The sequence below is a fragment of the Saccopteryx bilineata genome, chromosome 1 (genome assembly GCF_036850765.1).
Source record: "Saccopteryx bilineata isolate mSacBil1 chromosome 1, mSacBil1_pri_phased_curated, whole genome shotgun sequence".
NCBI classification, from domain to species: Eukaryota; Metazoa; Chordata; class Mammalia; order Chiroptera; family Emballonuridae; genus Saccopteryx; species Saccopteryx bilineata.
In genome coordinates, this window is record NC_089490.1 from 306756613 (window position 1) to 306779184 (window position 22572).

Genomic DNA, 22572 nt, shown 5'->3' on the forward strand with positions numbered 1-22572 from the left:
AGAGGACAGAGAGAGGGGGAGAGAGAGACAGAGAGAGAGAGAAGGGGGGAGGAGCTGGAAGCATCAACTCCCATATGTGCCTTGATCAGGCAAGCCCAGAGTTTCAAACCGGCGACCTCAGCATTTCCAGGTCGACGTTTTATCCACTGCGCCACCACAGGTCAGGCCAAGCCTAGGGTATTTCTTCCAAGAAGCAGGTAAACTGATCTCATTTGCACAAGGGCCACTTAACTATGTCTTGCCTGAATAGTCAGGTTTTTATTTATTTATTTTTAATTTTTATTTATTATTTTTTTTTACAGGGACAGAGAGAGAGTCAGAGAGAGGGATAGATAGGGACAGACAGACAGGAACGGAGAGAGATGAGAAGCATCAATCATCAGTTTTTCGCTGGGACTCCTTAGTTGTTCATCCATTGCTTTCTCATATGTGCCTTGACCGCGGGCCTTCAGCAGACTGAGTAACCCCTTGCTCGAGCCAGCGACCTTGGGTCCAAGCTGGTGAGCTTTTTTTTTTTTTTGGCTCAAGCCAGATGAGCCCGCACTCAAGCCAGCAACCTCGGGGTCTCGAACCTGGGTCCTTCCGCATCCCAGTCCGACGCTCTATTCACTGCGCCACCACCTGGTCAGGCTGACTAGTCAGGTTTTTTATTCTTCCCTTGAAGATCTCTGTTGTGGATGTTGATAGTCTTATTTTCTGTTGCTTTGTTTAATATATAGTGTTTCCTTTATTCCTCCTACCTCAATGCCCCACTCATATTTCAGGCTGAGACCTACTCCTAATTTAGAGTTCTCTCTCCCCCTTTTGCCAATTTCTATTATGAATCTACCTTTGCCAACCAGCTTAGTGTATCCCAAGGTTCTCTTTACCAAGCCACAGTCGCAGAGCTCCAGGGAAAAGTAAGTTGGTCTCATCTCTCCAGGCAAAGGAGAACAGAAGCTCCATCTCCACACATGCTGCAGATGGCTTTTCCAGTCTACCTGAATCATTACCAGCTAGAAGCAGTGGTCATTGGGACTTGGATGTGAGCTGCAAAGTATAGAATTGTGACAATTCCAGTGGACTTTTTTTGGACTCCTGCTCCTTGGGACAGCTCCTAACAGACTGACCTGGGGTTGGGCTGCATTTATCAGGGACTTGGCATGGTGTTGGGGCCAACTTGGACTTGGTGAACTTGTTAAGGACACTACTCTTTTATGGATTATTGCTGTTTGGCCAAGAGTTTGCTTAAAGGCTTTAGTCACTGTAAAAAAAAAAAAAATTGCCTGACCAGGCGGTGGCGCAGTAGATAGAGCGTTGGACTGGGATGCGGAAGACCCAGGTTTGAGACCCCGAGGTCGCCAGCTTGAGCGCAGGCTCATCTGGTTTGAGCAAAAAGCCCACCAGCTTGAACCCACGGTCGCTGGCTCCAGCAAAGGGTTACTCGGTCTGCTGAAGGCCCGCGGTCAAGGCACATATGAGAAAGCAATCAATGAACAACTAAGGTGTTGCAACGCGCAATGAAAAACTAATGATTGATGCTTCTCATCTCTCTCCGTTCCTGCCTGTCTATCTCTTTCTCTGACTCTCTCTCTGTCTCTGTAAAAACAAACAAACAAACAAAAAAAAACAAAAAAAAAACAAAACAAAACAGAGGGCTCCTGGCCTGCGGTGGCACAGTGGATAAGGCATTGACCTGGAATGCTAAGGTTGCCAGTTCAAAACCCGGGGCTTGCCTGACCTGCAGTGGCACAGTGGATAAAGCATTGACCTGGAATGCTGAGGTCACCGGTTCAAAAAACCCTGGGCTTGCCTGGTCAAGGCACATATGGGAGTTGATGCTTCCTGCTCCTCCTACCCCCTTCTCTCTCTCTCTCTTTCTCTCTCTCTCTCTCTTTCTCTCTCTCTCTCTCTTTCTCCCCCCCTCTCTCTGTAAAATGAATAAATAAAATCTTTTAAAATTTTTTAAAAATTTAAAAAATTAAAAATCAAAACCCTGGACTTGCCCGGTCAAGGCACATGCAAGAAGCAACCATGAGTTGATGCTTCTTGAACCCCCTTACCTTTCTCTCTCCTCTCTCTAAAATCAATAAATAAAATATTTACAAAATTAAAATTTTTTTTAAAAAAAGAGAGAAAAGTGGCAAGAAGTATCCACTCAAAGTTGCTTTAGTAGTTGTTCATTGCTCACTTGTCATATGTGCTTGACTGGATAAGCCTAGGGCTTTGAACCAGTGACCTCAGCATTCTGGATTGATGCTTTATCTACTGCACTACCACAGGCCAGGTCACACTCATTATTTTTTTTTATAATGTTTTTTGGGTGGTTTTTCTTTTATTTTAGTGGTCATTTCGGGGTTTATAGTACACAACTTTTTTTTTTTTTACAGAGGCAAAGAGTCAGAGAGAGGGATAGATAGGAACAGACAGACAGGTACGAAGATAGATGAGAAGCATCAGTTTTTCGTTGCAACACCTTAGTTATTTAGTGATTGCTTTCTCATATGTGCCTTGACCACGGGCCTTCAGCAGACCGAGTAACCCCTTGCTCAAGGGACCTTGGGTCTAAGCTGGTGAGCTTTTTGCTCAAGCCAGATGAGCCCGCACTCAAGCTGGCGACCTTGGGGTCTCAAACCTGGGTCCTCAGCATCCCAGTCCGACGCTCTATCCACTGCGCTACCACCTGGTCAGGTCACACTCATTATTTTAACGATTACTCACTTCCCTCTCTTTCTCTCATACCTCTACTCTGCTCCAGACTTACGTATTCAATTATGAAAATCTCCAGAGAATATAACAACTCACCCCAAAACTTAGTGATTTATAAAAACAGACATTTATTCTGAGAATCAGGAATCTGGAAGAGACTTAGCTATGTGTTTCTGGTTCAGGGTGTCTCACAAAGTTGCAGCAAAGCTGTCCACCTGGACCACAGTCATCTGAAGGCTTGACTGGTTCTGGAAGACATGCTTTCAAGCTTGTTTAACATGGCTGTTGGCTGGAGGTCTCAGATCCTCACTGGATTTTGGCAGGAGACCTCAATTCCTTGCCATGTAGACCTCCCCATAGAGGTGCTCCCATGTCCTCCAGAGTGAGCAATCTAAGAGAGAGCAATGAGGAAGATGCAATGCCTTTTTTTTATCCACTGAGGAGAGAGAGAGAGAGAGAGAGAAAGAGAAGGAGAGAGATTAAGGCAGATAGATAGATAGATAGATAGATAGATAGATAGATAGATAGATAGATAGATAGATAGATAGATAAGGGAGAGAGATAGACAGAGAAAGAAGCATCAACTTGTTGTTCCACTTAGTTTTTCCATTTAGTTGTGTACTCATTAATGACTTTCATATGTGCCCTGACTGGGGATGGAACCTGCAACCTCAATGTGCTGAGATGATGCTTTATCTACTGAGCCACGCAGCCAGGGCCAAGATACAATTCCTTTTATGCTAGCCTCAGAAGTGACATATCATTACTTCTGCTGTATACTACTGGCCAAACAGAACAACCCTAACGTAATGTGCCAATCCATTATCTGCTGCCATTCCATTCTCCATAGTTTCCATAATGATCTTTACACAATTAAAACTCCTCAAAAGCTTTCTGTTTTCTTCAGGGTAAAAACCAAGCTCCTTGGCATAGCCTACAAAGCCACCAGTGACCCTGCCAGTGGCTAGAGCTCTCACCATGCCCATGTTTAAATATTTCTTTCTAACCACGATTAGAAGGTGTCAAAAATGCCTGACCAGGCGGTGGCTCAGTGGATAGAGCGTCAGACTGGGATGCGGAAGACCCAGGTTCGAGACCCCGAGGTTGCCAGTTTGAGCGTGGGCTCATCTGGCTTGAGCAAAAAGCTCCCCAGCTTGGATGCAAGGTCGCTGGCTCGAGCAAGGGGTTACTCGGTCTGCTGAAGGCCCACAGTCAAGGCACATATGAGAAAGCAATCAATGAACAACTAAGGTGTCGCAATGTGCAATGAAAAACTAATGATTGGTGCTTCTCATCTCTCCGTTCCTGTCTCTCTGTCCCTGTCTATCCCTCTCTCTGTCTCTGTAAAAAAAAAAAAAAAAAAAAAAAGGTGTCAAAATAATTTACATTTCTGAGACTTTTCATATGCTGCTCCCTCTTTTTTTTAGATTTCTATTTATTCATTTTATTTATTATTATTACTGTTTTAGATTTTTTTATTTATTCATTTTAGAGAAAGGAAAGAGAGAGAGAAGGGGGGAGGAGCAGGAAGCATCAACTCTCATATGTGTCTTGACCAGGCAAGCCCAGGGTTTCAAACCAGCGTCTTCAGTATTCCATGTTGACGCTTTATCCACTGTGCCACCAGAGGTCAGGCTTCTTCTTCTTCTTTTCTTTTTTTAAATATTTTATTGATTTTAGAGAAAAGAGAAAGAAAGAAAGGTTGGAGGAGGAGTGGGATCAACTCATAGTTGCTTCTCCTATGTGCCTTGACTGAACAAACTCAGCACTCCAAGTCGTTGCTTTATCTGCTGCACCACCACAAGTCAGGCCCCTTCCATATTTCAACCTTGTTCACTCTTTAAGACTGAGCAACTTAAGAGCAAGAATTGTGTCTCGTCGTCTCTATAACTCACTACCTAGCAACTCTACCATAGAGGAGTTGTTCTATGTTCAAATGTTTGCTAAATGGCCTGACCAGGCAGTGGCGCAGTGGATAGAGCATCGGACTGGGATGCGGAAGGACCCAGGTTCGAGACCCCGAGGTCGCCAGCTTGAGTGTGGGCTTATCTGGCTTGAGCAAAGCTCACCAACTTGAACCCAAGGTCGCTGGCTCGAGCAAGGGGTTACTTGGTCTGCTGAAGACCTGCGGTCAAGGCACATATAAGAAAGCAATCAATGAACAACTAAGGTGTCACAATGAAAAACTGATGATTGATGCTTCTCATCTCTCTCTGTTCCTGTCTGTCTATCCCTCTCTTTGGCTCTCTCTCTCTCTGTCCCTGTAAAAAGAAAAAAAAAAGTGTTTGCTAAATGAAATGTTTACTGTGTGCCTGGTATCCCTGTGGTGCGTTTACTATACAAGGAACAGCTGCTTCAATTCAGTCACCTTCCCCCCTCAGACTGACTGCTGTCCATGCCTATCTATCTCCCTCTACCTCAATGACCCAGTTGGAAAAGCAAATTCTAAATTCTACACTGTCTCATTCCCTACTCACTCTACCACCTTGGAAAAGTCATTAATTGAGTATCTAGTATCTAGTGAGTATCTAGTCTTTATCTGCTCTAAGGATTAATAAAAAGAAAGGGATAAAATTAATTTTAATTTTTTTAAGATTTTATTTATTCATTATAGAGAGGGGAGAGAGAGAGAGAAAGAGAGAAAGAGAGAGAGAGAAGGGGGGAGGAGCAGGAAGCATCAACTCCCATATGTGCCTTCACTAGGCAAGCCCAGGGTTTTTTGGGTTTTTTTAATTTTTTTTTAATTTATTATTATTATTTTTTACAGAGACAGAGTGAGTCAGAGAGAGGGATAGGCAGGGACAGGCAGACAGGAACGGAGAGAGATGAGAAGCATCAATCATTAGTTTTTCATTGCGCGTTGCAACACCTTAGTTGTTCATTGATTGCTTTCTCATATGTGCCTTGACTGCGGGCCTTCAGCAGACCAAGTAACCCCTTGCTGGAGCCAGTGACCTTGGGTTCAAGCTGGTGGACTTTTGCTCAAATCAGATGAGCCCGCGCTCAAGCTGGTGACCTCGGGGTCTCGAACCTGGATCTTCCGCATCCCAGTCCGACGCTCTATCCACTGCGCCACCGCCTGGTCAGGCTTTTTAAAATTTTTTTTATTTATTCATTTTTAGAGAGAGAGGAGAGAGAGAAGGGGGAAGGAGTAGGAAGCATCAACTCCCATATGTGCCTTGACCAGGTAAGCCCGGGGTTTTGAACTGGCAACCTCAGCATTCCAGTCGACGCTTTATCCACTGCGCCACCACAGGTCAGGCAAGCCCAGGTCAGGCTAAAATTAATTATTTAAATTAATATTTATTGAATCAGTTACTGTGCTAGACACTCTGAAATAAATTAGCTTGAGTGATAGACAATATCCCAGTAAGATAGATTTTTTTTTTTTTTTTTTTTTTTTTTTTTCTGAAGCTGGAAACAGTCAGACAGACTCCCGCATGCGCCCGACTGGGATCCACCTGGCACGCCCACCAGGGGGCGATGCTCTGCCCACCAGTGGGTGATGCTCTGCCCCTCCAGGCCATCGCTCTGTTGCGACCAGAGCCACTCCAGCACCTGGGGCCTGGGGCAGAGGCCAAGGAGCCATCCCCAGCGCCCGGGGCCATCTTTGCTCCAATGGAGCCTCGGCTGAGGGAGGGGAAGAGAGAGACAGAGAGAAGGAGAGGGGGAGGGGTGGAGAAGCAGATGGGCACTTCTCCTGTGTGCCCTGGCTGGGAATCGAACCTGGGACTTCCGTACGCCAGGCCGACGCTCTACCACTGAGTCAACTGGCCAGGGCCAAGATAGATTTTATACCCTTCCTACAGAAGAGGAAACTGCAGAGTAGTTAGGTAGGTAACTTGGCCAAAGTTGCAAAACTGGAGCAGATTTGGGTAAGTAGTTTTAGCATAGGCAACCTTAGAAAGAAAATGGAGGATTCAGGTCTTTTCCAACTGAATGACTGATATTTTTCTTCCCACAGCCTTTTCTAGCCTCAGATCTCAAGGACAGAGACACTGCCATTTCCTGTCAGAAAAACATCTGGTGAGCTGGTGAGCACCCCATTTACCTCTAGGTTCAAGTCCCCAGGGTTTCTCCCAGTCTATTTAAAAAATTATGGCAATGATCTGCTGCATTCCTTCTGCACCTTTATTTTAAAGCTTTTTTTTTTTTTTTACATCTTTCATACCTTGCTAGATGAATGGGAAGGAATGAGTCTTCTCATTTCAGGTAAGAAAATTGAGGTTCAAAGTGACTTACCTAAAGTCATATGGTATCATTTAACAACAAGAAAATAGTTCCTATGAGAGTCTGACATGTCCATGGAACCAAGTGGACACATTTTTCTAATTCACTGGGAAGCAGAAGAGTGGCATTATGCAAAGAGAACCAGCAGTGTATCCAGCAGACCTGGGTTCTCATCTGAGGTCTTCTGGTTGCAAAACTACCATAGTTCAAGGGAGAATAAAGTACTGTAGTTCAGAAAGAGTAGGTCTGTTTTAGAAGCTAATCTTCTAGTCCAGGCAGCATAGGGAGATTAGGAGTTTCTTGAGAGCAGAAACTTATCTTGTCTTTTTTTTTTTCCTTTTTTTACAGAAACAGAGAGAGTCAGAGAGAGGGATAGATAGGGACAGACAGACAGGAACAGAGAGAGATGAGAAGCATCAATCATCAGTTTTTCGTTGCAACACCTGTTTATTGATTGCTTTCTCATATATGCCTTGACCGCGGGGCCACAGCAGACCGAGTAACCCTTTGCTCAAGCCAGCGACCTTGGGTCCACGCTGGTAAGCTTTGCTCAAACCAGATGAGCCTGCGCTCAAGCTGGCGACCTCGGGGCCTTGAACCTGGGTCCTCTGCATTTTAGTCCGATGCTCTATCCACTGCGCCACCACCTGGTCAGGCTTATCTTGTCTTTTAATCCTGGTGCCTAGCACAGTTCCAGAGACATATCTGATACAGTCCTTAATAAATATCTGTCAACTTGAACATGGGATGTAGAAAGAAGGAGTCAGAGGAGGGGCTTTGAAAGAGTTTAGAATTGAGAACCCAAGGGGAAGTCAACCTAGAAAGAGTGGGTCCAAGAGTGAGACACCAAGCATTTGTGATTCTAGTTCCCTTAGTCCACTCCATGAGGAAATTCTCCAGAGCAACAGGGTACTGTGGCTTTAAATGACTTCAGTGTAGTCAATAAATCTGCTCTGCTAAAAGAGTTATCCTCTTGCTCCTGCGCTTGGCCTCCCCCTCCTCTCAGCTCCCCAAACCCTTCTCAGCTGCTGTGATGGGATAATTAGATGCGAGAGCTCAGCACAGATGATGCTCCAGTTGCTTAGCAACTAATGGTTTCCATGGAGACCGCAAAGCACAGCCTCCAGAGCAACCAGTGAGCTGCTTGGCAGGGCAGGGAGAAGTCTCAACTCTCAGCTCCTCCAGAAACCTGGGTAGGGTCAGGGATGGGGAGACTGGCATTGGAAGGAGAAGAGAGTGTTTAAAGAGAAAAAGCCTTCTTATCCCTTTAATCTGGTCACAGCTCTGTTGTCCCCAACTCCACTCTGTCCCACTCATAATTTCAGGTGAGGATAGGTCTTGGGAGTGGACCCAACACAACCCACCTGCAATAAACTCTACCTTTTCTTTCTGCTTCCTGGTTTGTGACTGAAATGAAAAGACACATCTCCCAAGCCCAAGTGTATAAACATCCTGGTTTAATGACCCTACTGGATTTGAAGAACACCAGGAAGATCTCTTTACCCCTGGATTTCTGTATTTTAGTCTGTTCCCTCCCTCCAAATCTCTACTACTCAATGTACCGAAGATCTTGTTTTAGTTTGTACAGTGATGGTAAATCTGATCTAAAAGAGGACAAAAGCCAAGGTGCAAGAAAAATTCCTTACCCAAAGGTGGCCTGTGCTGGAAGACTGGGGAAAAGCACTTGTCCTTCGTCTCCATCAGAGAGGGTCCTGGGTGTGTGTACGTGGAGATGCACAGTACAGAGCATCTGGCAACTCAAGGTGTGGGCCTCTCAGACTAGCGTCAATCAGAAAGCTGGGTCCCTGATTGTAGGTCAAATAAGTTTGTAAATATGATATATATGTTTGCTCGCTTATAGTTTGCATTGGGTACGGGGACAGGCTGTAAGCTGGCAAAGTCATTATAGCCTAAGGCTTAGTTTTAAGACTAAGCCTTTCCCACCCTTTTAATACTAAAATCTTTTCAACACTAAGCTTTCCCCCACATCCTTGACTGTTGCATGATGTGGGGTGATGTACTCTCATGAGGAATCCCATTTATGCCTCAGATAAGTGGCTTTGACTTACACTATAAAATGAGGTAGATGGGGGGGGGACTCTCTCCGTTCTTGAAATTAGCATTGCTCAGGAGAGGCAGCCAAGATGGCGCAGTGCTGAAGGAGAAGCCGGTTTGTGCAGAGAGAAGATGGGGAACAGAGGTGAATAAGGCTGGTGGGGCCTTTGATTCTAGGAAACTTGGATAAGTCAGTGGCTTTGGGAGCCCTGAATGGAAAGGGAAATGTTTTCCTACTGTGTGTATTTCTCGCCTGCTGGATGCGAGCTAGGATTAAAGGTAATGGCTCACCAGTTCTTGGCTCTGTTGTTTCATTACCATCTGTTTGAATCAAATGTGAACCTGCATGGGCCAGGTGGCTCTGATGGTGGCCAGGGCTACTGGCCTTACACTGATGTAGATCCCTGGGTCTCATCCCTTTACTGCCTCAGGATTCTGTCGCTTCCATAAGTGTTCCAAGGAGGGGCTCGATGCCACCTTTGGACACCGCCCCCAGCCCATTCTGAAATGCAGACCCCTGGAGCCAGCTGCAGTGTACCAGTGTATCTCTGTGTCTCCAGAGACCTATCTTTTGCCAGAAACCCCATCACTCCTGCCCTGGCCCAGCATGCCAGAGACTCCAGCCTTTGACCCAATGGGGATACTGGAGCTGGTGCAGAGATGCTCCCCAGCTTGAAGGACCAGGGACCAGGCTGTACCTTCCAGTTCAGTGATGAAAACCCTCTCCAGAGCTCAGGACTGGAGTTCAGTGAACTTTGGCTGCAAGATTTAGAGGGGGCCACTGAGCATCTACTAATGACCTTGCCTGTCCCCAAGGGAAAAAAAAGAAAGAAAGAAATGCAGAATTTCAGGCTCTGGCTGGGTAGCTCAGTTGGTTGGAGCATTGTCCAGATAGGCAAAGGTTGTGGGTACAATCCCAGTCTGGGCCCATGCAAAAACAACCAATGAATGCATAAATATGTGCAACAACAAATCGATGTTTCTCTCTTTCTCCTTTCCTCCCTCTCTAAAATCAATAAGTAAATTTTAAAAAGATATGCAGAATTTCAGGCTTCACCTCAGACCCACTGAATCAGAAACTGCATGTTAACAAGATTCCTGGTGATTCATATGCACATTAAATTTATAGAAGCCCTGGTCTAAGACCTTTCAACCCTCTGCATGAGTCCATGTATTCTATCTTTACTGTCACCCCTGCCCACACCCCAGGCTTTGAGCCTTCCCTTCCCACTACAAGGATAAGGACAAAGATCTACCAGTCCCTCATTTTCCTACCAGGACACTGACCCTTCTGTGAGACTGGGAAAGATAAAACAGTTCCTGGAACAAAAAGACACATGTAAATAACACTCTGTGGGGCTCTCAGACTTCTGTGGACATCTATGACCTCTCCCGACAAAGTGTCCATTTTCCATCTCTCTGAGTCTCAGTTTCCACATCTACAAAAGGAAGCTAATAACATCTACTGCTCTGATGGCTGTCAGGATAAACACATTAGCGCATGCCAAGCCCTGCCCAAACGCTTTCCTGATCCCTCTGTTTATAACTCCGTCTCTACTTCTGTATAACTGAGCATAGGGGTAGAGGATGCAGTCAGAGAAGTTGTCTCTTTTTTATTTTCTCTTGTCATGTCTTTTTCTTGTTTATGCTCAAACAGTTCAACAAAGGTTGTTTTGTTTTTTGTTTTGTTTTTTTTTTAATTATTTTATTTTATTTATTCAATTAGAGAGAAGAGAGAGAGGGAGAGAGAGAGAGAGAGAGAGAGAAGAGAGAGACAGGGGGGAGGAGCTGGAAGCATCAACTCCCATATGTGCCTTGACCAGGCAAGCCCAGGATTTCGAACCGGCAACCTCAGCATTTCCAGGTCGATGCTTTATCCACTGCGCCACCACAGGTCAGGCCTTTGTTTTGTTTTTGTATTTTTCTGAAGTCGGAAATGGGGAGGCAGTCAGACAGACTCCTGCATGTACCCGACCGGGATCCACTCGGCATGCCCACCAGGGGGCAATGCTCTGCCCATCTGGGGCGTTGCTCTGTTGCAACTAGGGCCATTCTAGCGCCTGAGGCAGAGGCCATGGAGCCATCCCCAGCGCCCAGGGCCAACTTTGCTCCAATGGAGCCTCGGCTGCGGGAGGGGAAGAGAGAGGCAGAGAGGAAGGAGAGGGGGAGGGGTAGAGAAGCAGATGGGCACTTCTCCTGTGTGCCCTGGCCGGGAATTGAACCCGGGACTCCTGCACGCCAGGCCGACACTCTACCACTGAGCCAACCGGCCAGGGCCAACAAAGGTTGTTAACCAAGGCCAACTGTGCCCACCCTTGCCCACCAGCCTGGGTCAGTGCCCACCTCTCTGGTCTCTCCAGAATTTTTTCTGGTACCCTTTGCCCCACTCTTAAGGGTTGAGCCCTTTACACTCCCTGACACAACATTCCTCTACTGTCCCACAGCAGCAGGCCCTGGACCTCACTGGACACACAGAATTGGGACCCTTGACTGCTGCACCCACTACCAGTTTCCATTTTCCTCCCATTCTTGCAGCCAAGGCCCTTCCAGGAGCCTGCTGTAATAGGGTCTTCCTGTACACCAGGGCAGCCTCTCAGCACTTGCTGCCCCCCTGGAAAGACCTCCCAACCTGTGTGAAGCTCTCCTCTGCAAGCTGGGCTCCATGTGCACGTGCAGGCAAAAGCACTGGTGCCCCTACACCTGTGACTCCCAAAAGAAGGGGAGGGGTGATTTCCACCCCCACCTTACTTACCTTGCCTCTCTGCAGCTGACTAAACCACCAAGATCCAGTCAAGATACCTACCCCTGGCCTGAGGGCCAGCTCCCCATCCTGAAAAACTTGTCTTTCCCCAGACCCCAGGCTGTAGAGCCCAAGGGACAGGTTGGACAAGATTCCTTTGCAGCCCCTCCCACCCCCAAACAAAATCAGCCACCCCAGGGGCAGGGCCTTACTTGCCTCAGGAAGCCACAGCCTGCCAGCAACCGTTCCAGCTCCCAGCCCAGCTATGGCATCCTTGCTACCCAACCTCATCTTGCCCTTGATCCTGATTCTGCTGGCTGTCCTGCCCCCTGGGGCTGCAGGTCTCTGTCATTTCTGGGAAAGGGTCGTGGGCCTGGACAGGAGGCACTGTACCCTCCTGTGTCTTCTAGGACTCTCAAAGAGGAGTTCATCTGGCCAGTTGGGGGTAAGGGACTGTCAATGACCAGGCATCAGTTACAGAGCGGAGAGCTCAATCCTGGTGCTCTTCCTGGCCCCAGGAGGCAGAGAGGTGTGGGGGAGGGCCCTAGGCTGCGGGTAAGGGTAAAGCTGGGCACCCAGGATCAAGTAGAGCAGTGGTCCCCAACCTTTTTTGGGCCACGGACCGGTTTAATGTCCGAAAATATTTTCACGAACCGGCCTTTAGGGTGGACGGATAAATGTATCACGTGACCGAGGCAAGCGTCAAGAGTGAGTCAGACGGATGTAACAGAGGGAATCTGGTCATTTTTAAAAATAAAACATCGTTCAGACTTAAGTATAAATAAAATGGAAATAATGTAAGTTATTTATTCTTTCTCTGCGGACCGGTACCAAATGGCCCACGGACCGGTACCGGTTTGCCGCCTGGGGATTGGGGACCACTGAGGTAGAGTATTCAGCTTCTGCAGCCCAAGCCTGCCACCTGGTGGTCAAACCAGCAAAGGACTGTGTTCTGCCAATGGACTGCAGAGTGAAGAGGACAGGGCAGCCTTAGACAAGGCCTCAAGGGGTGGGGCCAGATTTGATGGAGAGGAATCAAATTCCTTCCCCCTCCACTTAACTACCTCCTGTCCTCCCACAGTATTCAACATCTCAAGCCTCTCTGGTTTGCTGTCCCAGGCGCTAACAGAGAGCCTGCTAGTTGCCTTGCCCCCCTGTCACCTCACAGGGGGTAATGCCACACTGATGGTCCGGAGAGCCAATGACAGTAAAGGTCTGCTACCCTGTTCTAAGGCATTCCCCTAGTCCCTTCCCAAGACAACTTCAGCCTCCCTTCTCCCATGCATGCCTTCCTGTTAACCCCACTGCTGAACCCAAACTGGAAATGCTGCCCTTTCTCCTTGGGGTCTTCAGAACCTTGACCCTGCCTTTCACTTCCAACTTCCTACTCAGTGGTGAAGTCTAGCTTTGTGGTGCCTCCATGCCGTGGGCGGAGAGAGCTGGTGAGTGTGGTGGACAGAGGGGCTGGCTTCACGGTCAACCGACTCAGTGCATACCAGGTGACAAACCTCGTGCCAGGAACCAAATACTAGTAGGTACTAGCTCAGGCTTGGGGCACTTGTGGGAGGGGGTACAGGAAGAGAAGATGGGTCCTGACATTTGGCGGTAGTGGTGGGATGTGGTCAGCATGGGAATTGAGTGCTGGCATAGCTAAAGGGGTCAAGAATGGGCCTGCTTGGAGGAGGGCACAATGGCCCTCCAGTCGTGAAGGAGAGGCCTGGGTGTCCTCTTCCCCCAACTTCCAGGTACTCACTGAGGGTACTCTCTTCCTTCTCTCCCAAACCCTACCATGAAAGCATTTCCTACCTAGTGAAGAAGGGGACAGCCACTGAGTCCAGTAGAGAGATTCCAATGTCCACACTTCCTCGTAAGTAATACTCACTTCCTCTGATGTCTCAGGGCCCACAGAATCTTCCCTGGCCTGTTCCATTGGTCTCCAGCTGCCCCACCTGGTGCTTTCTTAGCATCTTTGCTTCCTTCTATCCTAGCCCTGAACCCTTGGCATTTTAAGTGCCTGTTGATTCATCTTCCTGCACTGCTAAATTAAATGTTGTTTATAAGTAGGGATTGTGTCCCCTTAATTTTTGTATCCTCTGTGGGTGACACAGATGACGCTTCATAAATGTTTATTTGTTTTGGGGTTTTTGTATTTTTCTGAAGTTAGAAACTGGGAGGTAGTCAGACAGACTCCCGCATGTGCCCGACCGGGATCCACCCGGCATGCCCACCAGGGGGCGATGCTCTGCCCATCTGGGGCATTACTCTGCCGCAACCAGAGCCATTCTAGCGCCTGAGGCAGAGGCCATGAAGCCATCCCCAGCGCCCGGGCCATCTTTGCTTCAATGGAGCCTTGGCTGCAGGAGGGGAAGAGAGAGACAGAGAGGAAGGAGAGGGGGAGGGGTGGAGAAGCAGATGGGCGCTTCTCCTGTGTGCCCTGGCCGGGAATCGAACCCGGGACTCCCGCATGCTAGGCCGACGCTCTACCACTGAGCCAACCGGCCAGGGCCACTTCATAACTGTTTATTTGACAGATGCCTGGATCCCATGGATGGTCAGTTGGATGGCTGGTTAAAAAAACAGATGAAAGGATAACTGGCTGGGTAGCTGGATGAGCAGCCAGACTGAGTGCTTCAGATGGGACAGGGGTTCCTCCTGCCCACAACGAACCCCCTGCTTTCTCTTCTGACAGGAAGGAAGGTGGAATCCATTGGGCTAGGAATGGCCCGGACAGGGGGCATGGTGGTCATCACAGTCCTGCTTTCTGTCGCCATGTTCCTGCTGGTTCTGGGCTTCATCATAGCCCTGGTGCTGGGTGCCCAAAAGTAAGGAGGCGGTGGGCTCCTCCAGGAAGTCCAGGGCACCATCCGTCTCTCCAGCCCAGAGCTCTGCTTTTTTGCTTCCGCTGCCTCTCCTAAGAAGACTGACTGTTGCCTGCCCTCAGTCACTGTCTTTGGCTTCTTCGGTGCCTTCACCTCCCTTCACTTTCCTCCCTTTGCTCCTCTCCTTGTCCCGTAAGGACTCCCCTTCACCCAACTCTCCCTATATATCCCTTACCCTACTCCTGTTAGAATAGATTTTCCTTCCATTTCACCTCTTTATTACCCCAAACAATTCACTCCCTGACGCAATGAACTAAGTTCCTACAATAAAGTTGGATGCTGCCTCTGCTGTGTGTGCTTCCCTTCTGTGGGCTCCATTTTGGCCTGAAGCTATAAATTTTTTGTCCAGGCTTTAGGTGCTCCCAATCCCCCCCCTACCCCTAATACCAGAGTTGTTTTTCCCAGGAGGCAGAAAAGGGCCAGATAAGATTAGAACCCAGGCTCAGACCCACACCTGGGCTGTGAGTTTTTGCACCCTCCACTGCAGGCCACCCAACCAGGGGCTGGTGCACCATGCAGGGACCTAGAGTCCATAAGGCCTTTGGATGGGGAGGGAGGCACCTTCTGGCAGAGCAAGGGGAAGTGCTGGGGAAAAGACAGAGAGCCACCAGGATGAGACCAAAGGACAGGGTACTGGGGAGTGGGAGAGTAGAATGTAGGCTGAAAGAGCTCTACAAGGACAGACAAGAAGTAGAACAACCCTGAGTGGAGAGGGACAAGAGTTGTACAGTGTGTGACAGGGAAAAGAGCAGGAGTAGCCACCTCTTTCACTTTTGTAGTCTTCAATATATATTCCTTATAAGGATCAGTGACCTTTGCATTGCTCTTAAAGACGAAAATCTTTAAGATAATCTTCAAAACCAGCCCTGGTCTCACCCCTAACTGCCCCTCAGCTCTCACCTTGTTCCCTCCAATGCTTTGTGTTCCCTCTTGCCTCAGGGCCTTTGCACACACTTTCATTTGCCTGGCCTGCTCTTGAAACTGCCCCACTCCCAATCTTATTTGCATAGTAAATCCATATTCTCCAAGGAAGCCTTCCCTGACCTCCATCCCTCCATTAGGTTGGCTTCTCCTAGACTATCTTTCATAGCATTACTATGCTTTATTTTTATTTTATTTTATTTTACTTATTGGGGGGGGGGATGGGAAGCATCAACTCCTAGTTACAGCACTTTAGTTGTTCCTTGATTGCTTCTCACATGTGCATAGGGAGGGCTGCTTCAGCTGAGCCACTGACCACTTGCTCAAGCCAGCAACCTTGAGATCTGTCTCATCTTGTGCTCAAGCTCCTGAGCCTGCGCTCAAGCCCAAAACAGATGAGCCCTCACTCAAGCTAGCGAGCTCAGGGCTTCAAACCTGGGACTTCAGCATCTCGGGTCGATGCTTTATCCACTGCACCACCACTAGCCAGGCAGCATTACTATGCTTTATAGTTATATGTTTCTATGACTATTCAATTATCTCCCCCACCAGATGTTACCTTCCCTGAGAGCAGTCTTTTTGCTCCCAAGGGCCTACAGTACCTCTGCCTGGGACACAGTATGTAGTACTCAATCAATACTTGTTGCATAAGTGAACAAACAAATAAACCCCTAAAGAGAAGAAAGGGGCTGGAAAAGTGTAAAAAATCCTGTAAAACAATAAAAAATGACTCAACAGGGTTAGAAGATGCTGGAACAGTGTTCTTAATGATGTCTTTCTAAAGTAAGCCAATAGCTCAGGAAAGGGAGACAATGAAAGAGAAGGAAAACAATATTCATTCCACAAATTTATTTATTTTTATTTTTTTTTTACAGAGACAGAGAGTCAGAGGGAGGGATAGACAGACAGGAACGGAGAGAGATGAGAAGCATCAATAATTAGTTTTTCATTGCGTGTTGCAACACCTTAGTTGTTCATTGATTGCTTTCTCATATGTGCCTTGACCGCGGGCCTTCAGCAGACTGAGTAACCTCTTGCTGGAGCCAGCGACCTTGGGTCCAAGCTGGTGAGCTTTTGCTCAAACCAGATGAGCCTGCGCTCAAGCTGGCGACCTCGGGGTCGCGAATCTGGGTCCTCTGCATCCCAGTTCGACGCTCTATCCACTGTGCGACCACCTGGTCAGGCCATTCCACAAATATTAATTGAGCATTTATTATAGACCAGGTCCTACTGAAGGTGCTAGGAATGAACTGAAAAGACATTGCTCCTCTTTCATGGAATTACACAGAATTTAGTGAGAGATTCAAGAATGTGAATGAGTACATAAATAAATGTGATAACTGCCTGACCTGTGGTGGCACAGTGGATAAAGCGTCAACCTGGAATGCTGAGGTCGCTGGTTTGAAACCCTGGGCTTGCCTGGTTAAGGCACATATGGGAGTTGATGCTTCCTGATCTTCCCTCTTCTCTCTCTCTCTCTCCTCTCTAAAATGAATAAATAAAATCTTTATTTTTAATTGTTCTTGGGGTGTTTTTTTTTACAGAGTCAGAGAGAGGGATAGATAGGGACAGACAGACAGACAGGAATGGAGAGAGATGAGAAGCATCAATCATCAGTTTTTTGTTGCGACACCTTAGTTGTTCACTGATTGATTTCTCATATGTGCTTTTTTTTTTTTTTTTTAAACACATTGCTTTTTTATTATTATTCATTATTAGAGAGGAGAGAGAGAGGGAGAGAGAGAAACAGAGAGAGAGAAGGGGGGAGGAGCTGGAAGCATCAACTCTCATATGTGCCTTGACCAGGCAAGCCCAGAGTTTCAAACCGGCAACCTCAGCATTTCCAGGTCGACGCTTTATCCACTGCGCCACCACAGGTCAGGCTAAATAAAATCTTTAAAAAATAAATAAAATGGCCAGACCAGGTGGTGGTGCAGTGGATAGAGTGTCGGACTGGGATGCAGAGGACCCAGGTTCAAGACCCCAAGGTTGCCAGCTTGAGAGTGGGCTCATCTGGTTTGAGCAAAAGCTCACCAGCTTGGACCCAAGGTCGCTGACTCGAGCAAGGGGTTACTTGGTCTGCTGAAGGCCCTCAGTCAAGGCACGTATGAGAAAGCAATCAATGAACAACTAAGGTGTTGCAACACGCAATGAAAAACTAATGATTGATGCTTCTCATCTCTCTGTTCCTGTCTGTCTGTCCCTGTCTATCCCTCTCTCAGACTCTCTCTGTCTCTGAAAAATAAATAAATAAATAAATAAATAAATAAATAAATAAATAAATAAATAAAAATAAATGTGATAACTACTACAACAAATGAGAGAAGAGATGAACTCTGGGAGTGGTCTTTGTTTGGGTAGGCCAAACTTAGCTGAGGCTGTTATAAAGTACCGCACCCCAGATTCTGAAAGGCACTGTACCTCACTTCATCGAGTCCACGTAGAGACACCCAGTCCAGATGAATTTTGAAGAGTTTTATTGAAGGAAGAAATTTGTTAAATATGCCAGCTGCATATAGCTGACGGGGCATAGCAGGTCCAAATCATGAGCGCTGAGTATATTTCAGGGACTGGTTATACACCCTTTGACCACATACAGGTTGGGGGGCATGACACAATCATTAACAAGATTATAACATCTGTCTAGGGGATTTACAAAAGCGTTAAAACTTTCAAGGTAATACAATCAAAGACATTCACAAATCCTTTCAGTATCTATCTCTCCTCCTTTGCCTAGAGGTACACGTTAATCTCAGGATTCCAGGAAGGGAGGGAGAGCTAAAATCAGTGTAGAGTGGTACATTAATTTTGTTTCTTATTGAAAGAGAAAGGGAGTTCTTCAGATAACCTTAATCCTTTCAGAGAACTTAAAATCAAATGACCCTAGTTGTCCTTTTAAGTCAAGAGATTTCTATATTTTTTTTCCTCCATTTTCCAAAGAAAGGACAGGAAAGCTGACCTTTTCTCCCAGAATATCAACATTAATTTTCAGCTTTTTGGTACCTTACAACAAGGAGAACCCAGGAGAGGGTCAGAGAAAGCCTGACCTACAGAGAGAATGGTTTGGCTCTGCTTCCCCCACCCTAACTGCACCAGCCAGGGAGGTTTGGGAATCCAACCTTTATGTTTTGTGAGAAGAGCATCAGACTGGGAGCCAAAGTGTGCTGTACCTTAGAATCACCTAGGGGGCTTTTTTTTAAAGATTTTATTTATTCATTATAGAGAGGGGACAGAGAGAAGTGGGGAGGAGCAGGAAGCATCAACTCTCATATGTGCCTTGACCAGGCAAGCCCAGGGGTTTTTTTTGTTTTGTTTTTTTTAATTTTTATTTATTCATTTTAGAGAGGAGAGAGAGAGAGACAGAGAGAGACAGAGAGGAGAGAGAGACAGGGAGGAGGAGCTGGAAGCATCAACTCCCATATGTGCCTTGACCAGGCAAGCCCAGGGTTTTGAACTGGCAACCTCAGCATTTCCAGGTTGATGCTTTATCCACTGCACCACCACAGGTCAGGCATCTAGGGGGCTTTTAAAACCCCAATGCCCAGGCCATACACCAAACCAGAATCAGAATGACTGAGGGTTGGATCTAGGCATTGGTTTATTTATTTTTTATTATTTTAAGTGAGAGGAAGGGAGACTCTTTCATGTGCTCCAACAGGGATTCACCTGGCAACCCCCCTCCCCCATATAGGGCCAATGCTCGAATCAGCTGAGCTATCCTCAATGCCTGAGGCTGACACTTAGACCAACAAAATATCCTCAGTGCCCTGGGCCAACACTTGGACCAATTGAGCCACTGGCTTCAGGAGGGGAAGAAGGAGAGAAGAGGGAGGGGGAGAAAAGCAGATAGTTGCTTCTCCTGTGTGCCCTGACAGGGAATCAACCCCAGGATGTCCATATGGCAGGTCAATGCTCTCCACTGAGGCAACGGCCAAGGCCAGCATTGGTACTGTTTCAAAGATTCCCCAGGAGATTACAATGTGCAGCAAAGTTTGGAAATTACTGACATAAACTATTCATTTATTTAGAAAATTAAACCCAATGGGGTGTCATTGATCAACAAGAGTACATAGGCGCCTGACCAGGAGGTGGCACAGTGGATAGAGCCAGGGGTGTGGAGGACCCAGGTTCGAGACCCCAAGATTGCCAGCTTGAGCGCGGGCTCATCTGGTTTGAGCAAAGCTCACCAGCTTGGACCCAAAGTCGCTGGCTCCAGCAAGGAGTTACTTGTTCTGCTGTAGCCCACAGTCAAGGCACATATGAGAAAGCAATCAATGAACAACTAAGGTGTCTCAACGAAAAACTAATGATTGATGCTTCTCATCTCTCTCTGTTCCTGTCTGTCTGTCCCTGTCTATCCCTCTCTCTGACTCTGTCTCTGTAAAAAACAAAACCAGCCTGACCAGGCGGTGGCACAGTGGATAGAGCGTCGGACTGGGATACAGAGGACCCAGGTTCGAGACCCTGAGGTCTCCAGCTTGAACGCGGGCTCATCTGGTTTGAGCAAAAGCCCACCAGCTTGAGCCCAAGGTTGCTGGCTCCAGCAAGGGGTTACTCGGTCTGCTGAAGGCCCATGGTCAAGGCACAAATGAGAAAGCAATCAATGAACAACTAAGGTGTCTCAACGAAAAACTAATGATTGATGCTTCTCATCTCTCTCTGTTCCTGTCTGTCTGTCCCTGTCTATCCCTCTCTCTGACTCACTCTCTGTCTCTGTAAAAAATAAATAAGTAAATTAAAATTAAAAAAAAAAAAAAACCAAACCAAAAAAAAGAAAAAAAAAAACAGTACATAGGCTTCAGGCAAACACCTCCTTAACATTTGAACTGTTGATTGTGCTGTGTGCCTATCATCCAAAATCAAATCATTTTGTCACTGTATATTTGTCCCTTTTTACTCCCCTCTCCCTAAACAATTTTTAATTGTGCTAAAATAAACATAAAATGTATTATTTTAACATTCTTGATGGTTCAGTCACAGTAAGTATGTTCACACTGTTGTGCAACCATCATAGTTATCCATCTTCAAAATTTTTCATCTATTTTATGTCTCTATAAATTTGGCTATTCCAGGTATACCATAAAAATGGAATCATACAAACTGTATCCTTTTGTATCTGGTTTCATTCAGCATAATGTTTTCAAGGATCATACATGTTGTAGCATGCATCAGAATTTTATATCTTTTTAAGGCTAAATAATTTTCCTCTAACCAATTGAGCTGCCCAGCAGGGTATTTTATTTGTGAATTTATTTATTTTATTTTATTTTTAGTTATTCATTTTTTAGAAAGGAGAGAGAGAGGGAGAGAGAGAGAGAGAGAAGAGAGAGACAGAGAGAGAGAAGGGGGGAGGAGCAGGAAGCATCAACTTCCATATATGCCTTGACCAGGCAAGCCCAGGGTTTCGAACCGGCGACCTCAGCATTTCCAGGTCGACGCTTTATCCTCTGCACCACCACAGGTCAGGCCTGTATTTATATATTTTTAAGACTTTATTAATTTTTTAAAGAGGAGAGAAAGAAAGATAGAGAAGGGAGAAGAGCAGGAAGCATCAACTCCCATATGTGCTTTGACTGGACAAAGCTAGGGGTTTTTTGCTGTTGTTGTTTTACAGAGACAGAGAGAGGGATAGACAGGGACAGACAGACAGGAACGGAGAGAGATGAGAAGCATCAATCATTAGTTTTTCATTGCGCGTTGCAACACCTTAGTTGTTCATTGATTGCTTTCTCATACATGTCTTGACCACGGGCCTTCAGCAGATCGAGTAACCCTTTGCTGGAGCCAGCAACCTTGGGTTCAAGCTGGTGGGCTTTTTTGCTCAAACCAGATGAGCCCGCACTCAACCTGGCGACCTCAGGGTCTCGAACCTGGGTCTTCCGCATCCCAGTCTAATGCACTATCCACTGCGCCACTGCCTGGTCAGGCTAAACCAAGTGATTAAAGTTAAACATCACAGACTGACCTGTGGTGGCGCAGTGGATCAAGTATCGACCTGGAATGCTGAGGTCACCAGTTCAAAACCCTGGGCTTGCCCAGTCAAGGCACATATAGGAGTTGATGCTGCCTACTCCTCTCCCCCCTCTTTCTCTCTTCTCTAAAAATGAATAAAGAAATAGGCCCTGGCCGGTTGGCTCAGTGGTAGAGCGTCAGCCTGGCGTGCGGGAGTCCCAGGTTTGATTCTCAGCCAGGGCACACAGGAGAAGCACCCATCTGCTTCTCCACCCCTCCCCCTCTCCTTCTTTTCTGTCTCTTCCCCTCCCGCAGCCAAGGCTCCATTGGAGCAAAGTTTGCCCGGGCGCTGAGGATGGCTCCGTGGCCTCTGCCTCAGGCGCTAGAATGGCTCTGATTGCTGCAGAGCAATGCCCCAAGATGGGCAGAGCATCGCCCCCTGGTGGGCGTGCCAGGTGGATCCCGGTCGGGGGCATGTGGGAGTCTGTCTGACTGTCTCTCCCCATTTCCAGCTTCAGAAAAATACAAAAAAAATAAAAAGAAAACATCCAACAATTTTTTTTTTTTTTTTTACAGAGACAGAGAGAGAGAGAGAGAGGGATAGATAGGGACAGACAGACAGGAGCGGAGAGAGATGAGAAGCATCAATCATCAGTTTTTTGTTGCAACACCTTAGTTGCTCATTGATTGCTTTCTCATATGTGCCTTGACTGTGGGCCTTCAGCAGACTGAGTAACTCCTTGCTCAAGCCAGTGACCTTGGGTCCAAGCTTTGCTCAAACCAGATGAGCCCGTGCTCAAGCTGGCGACCGTGGGGTCTCAAACCTGGGTCCTCCACATCCCAGTCCGATGTTCTATCCACTGCGCCACCGCCTGGTCAAGCTCCAACAATTTTTTTTTAAGACTTTATGCATTAGAAAGTGGGGGAGGGGGAGCAGGAAGCATCAACTCCTATATGTGCCTTGACCAGGCAAGCCTGGGGTTTCAAACTGGCAACCTCAGTATTCCAGGTTGATGCTTTACCTGCTGCACCACCACAGGTCAGGCCCTGGTAAACTTAACTAAGGAACATTCTACAGACTGGCCTGTATTCTTTATTTTATTTTTT

General features: G+C 46.9%; 1 protein-coding gene and 1 non-coding gene across 2 annotated transcripts; one reads left to right on the plus strand and one right to left on the minus strand.

Moving 5' to 3' along the window:
* Positions 1-11937: 11937 nt before the first annotated feature.
* On the plus strand, positions 11938-14878 carry UPK2 (uroplakin 2). Its single transcript, XM_066253638.1, has 5 exons — positions 11938-12054; positions 12795-12926; positions 13106-13244; positions 13510-13580; positions 14403-14878. The coding sequence occupies exons 1-5, from the start codon at positions 11979-11981 to the stop codon at positions 14537-14539; spliced, it is 555 nt and encodes a 184-aa protein (XP_066109735.1). The 5' UTR covers positions 11938-11978; the 3' UTR covers positions 14540-14878.
* Positions 14144-14219, minus strand: TRNAA-AGC (transfer RNA alanine (anticodon AGC)). Its single transcript has one exon. It is a non-coding gene; the product is annotated as a tRNA-Ala (tRNA).
* Positions 14879-22572: the final 7694 nt, after the last annotated feature.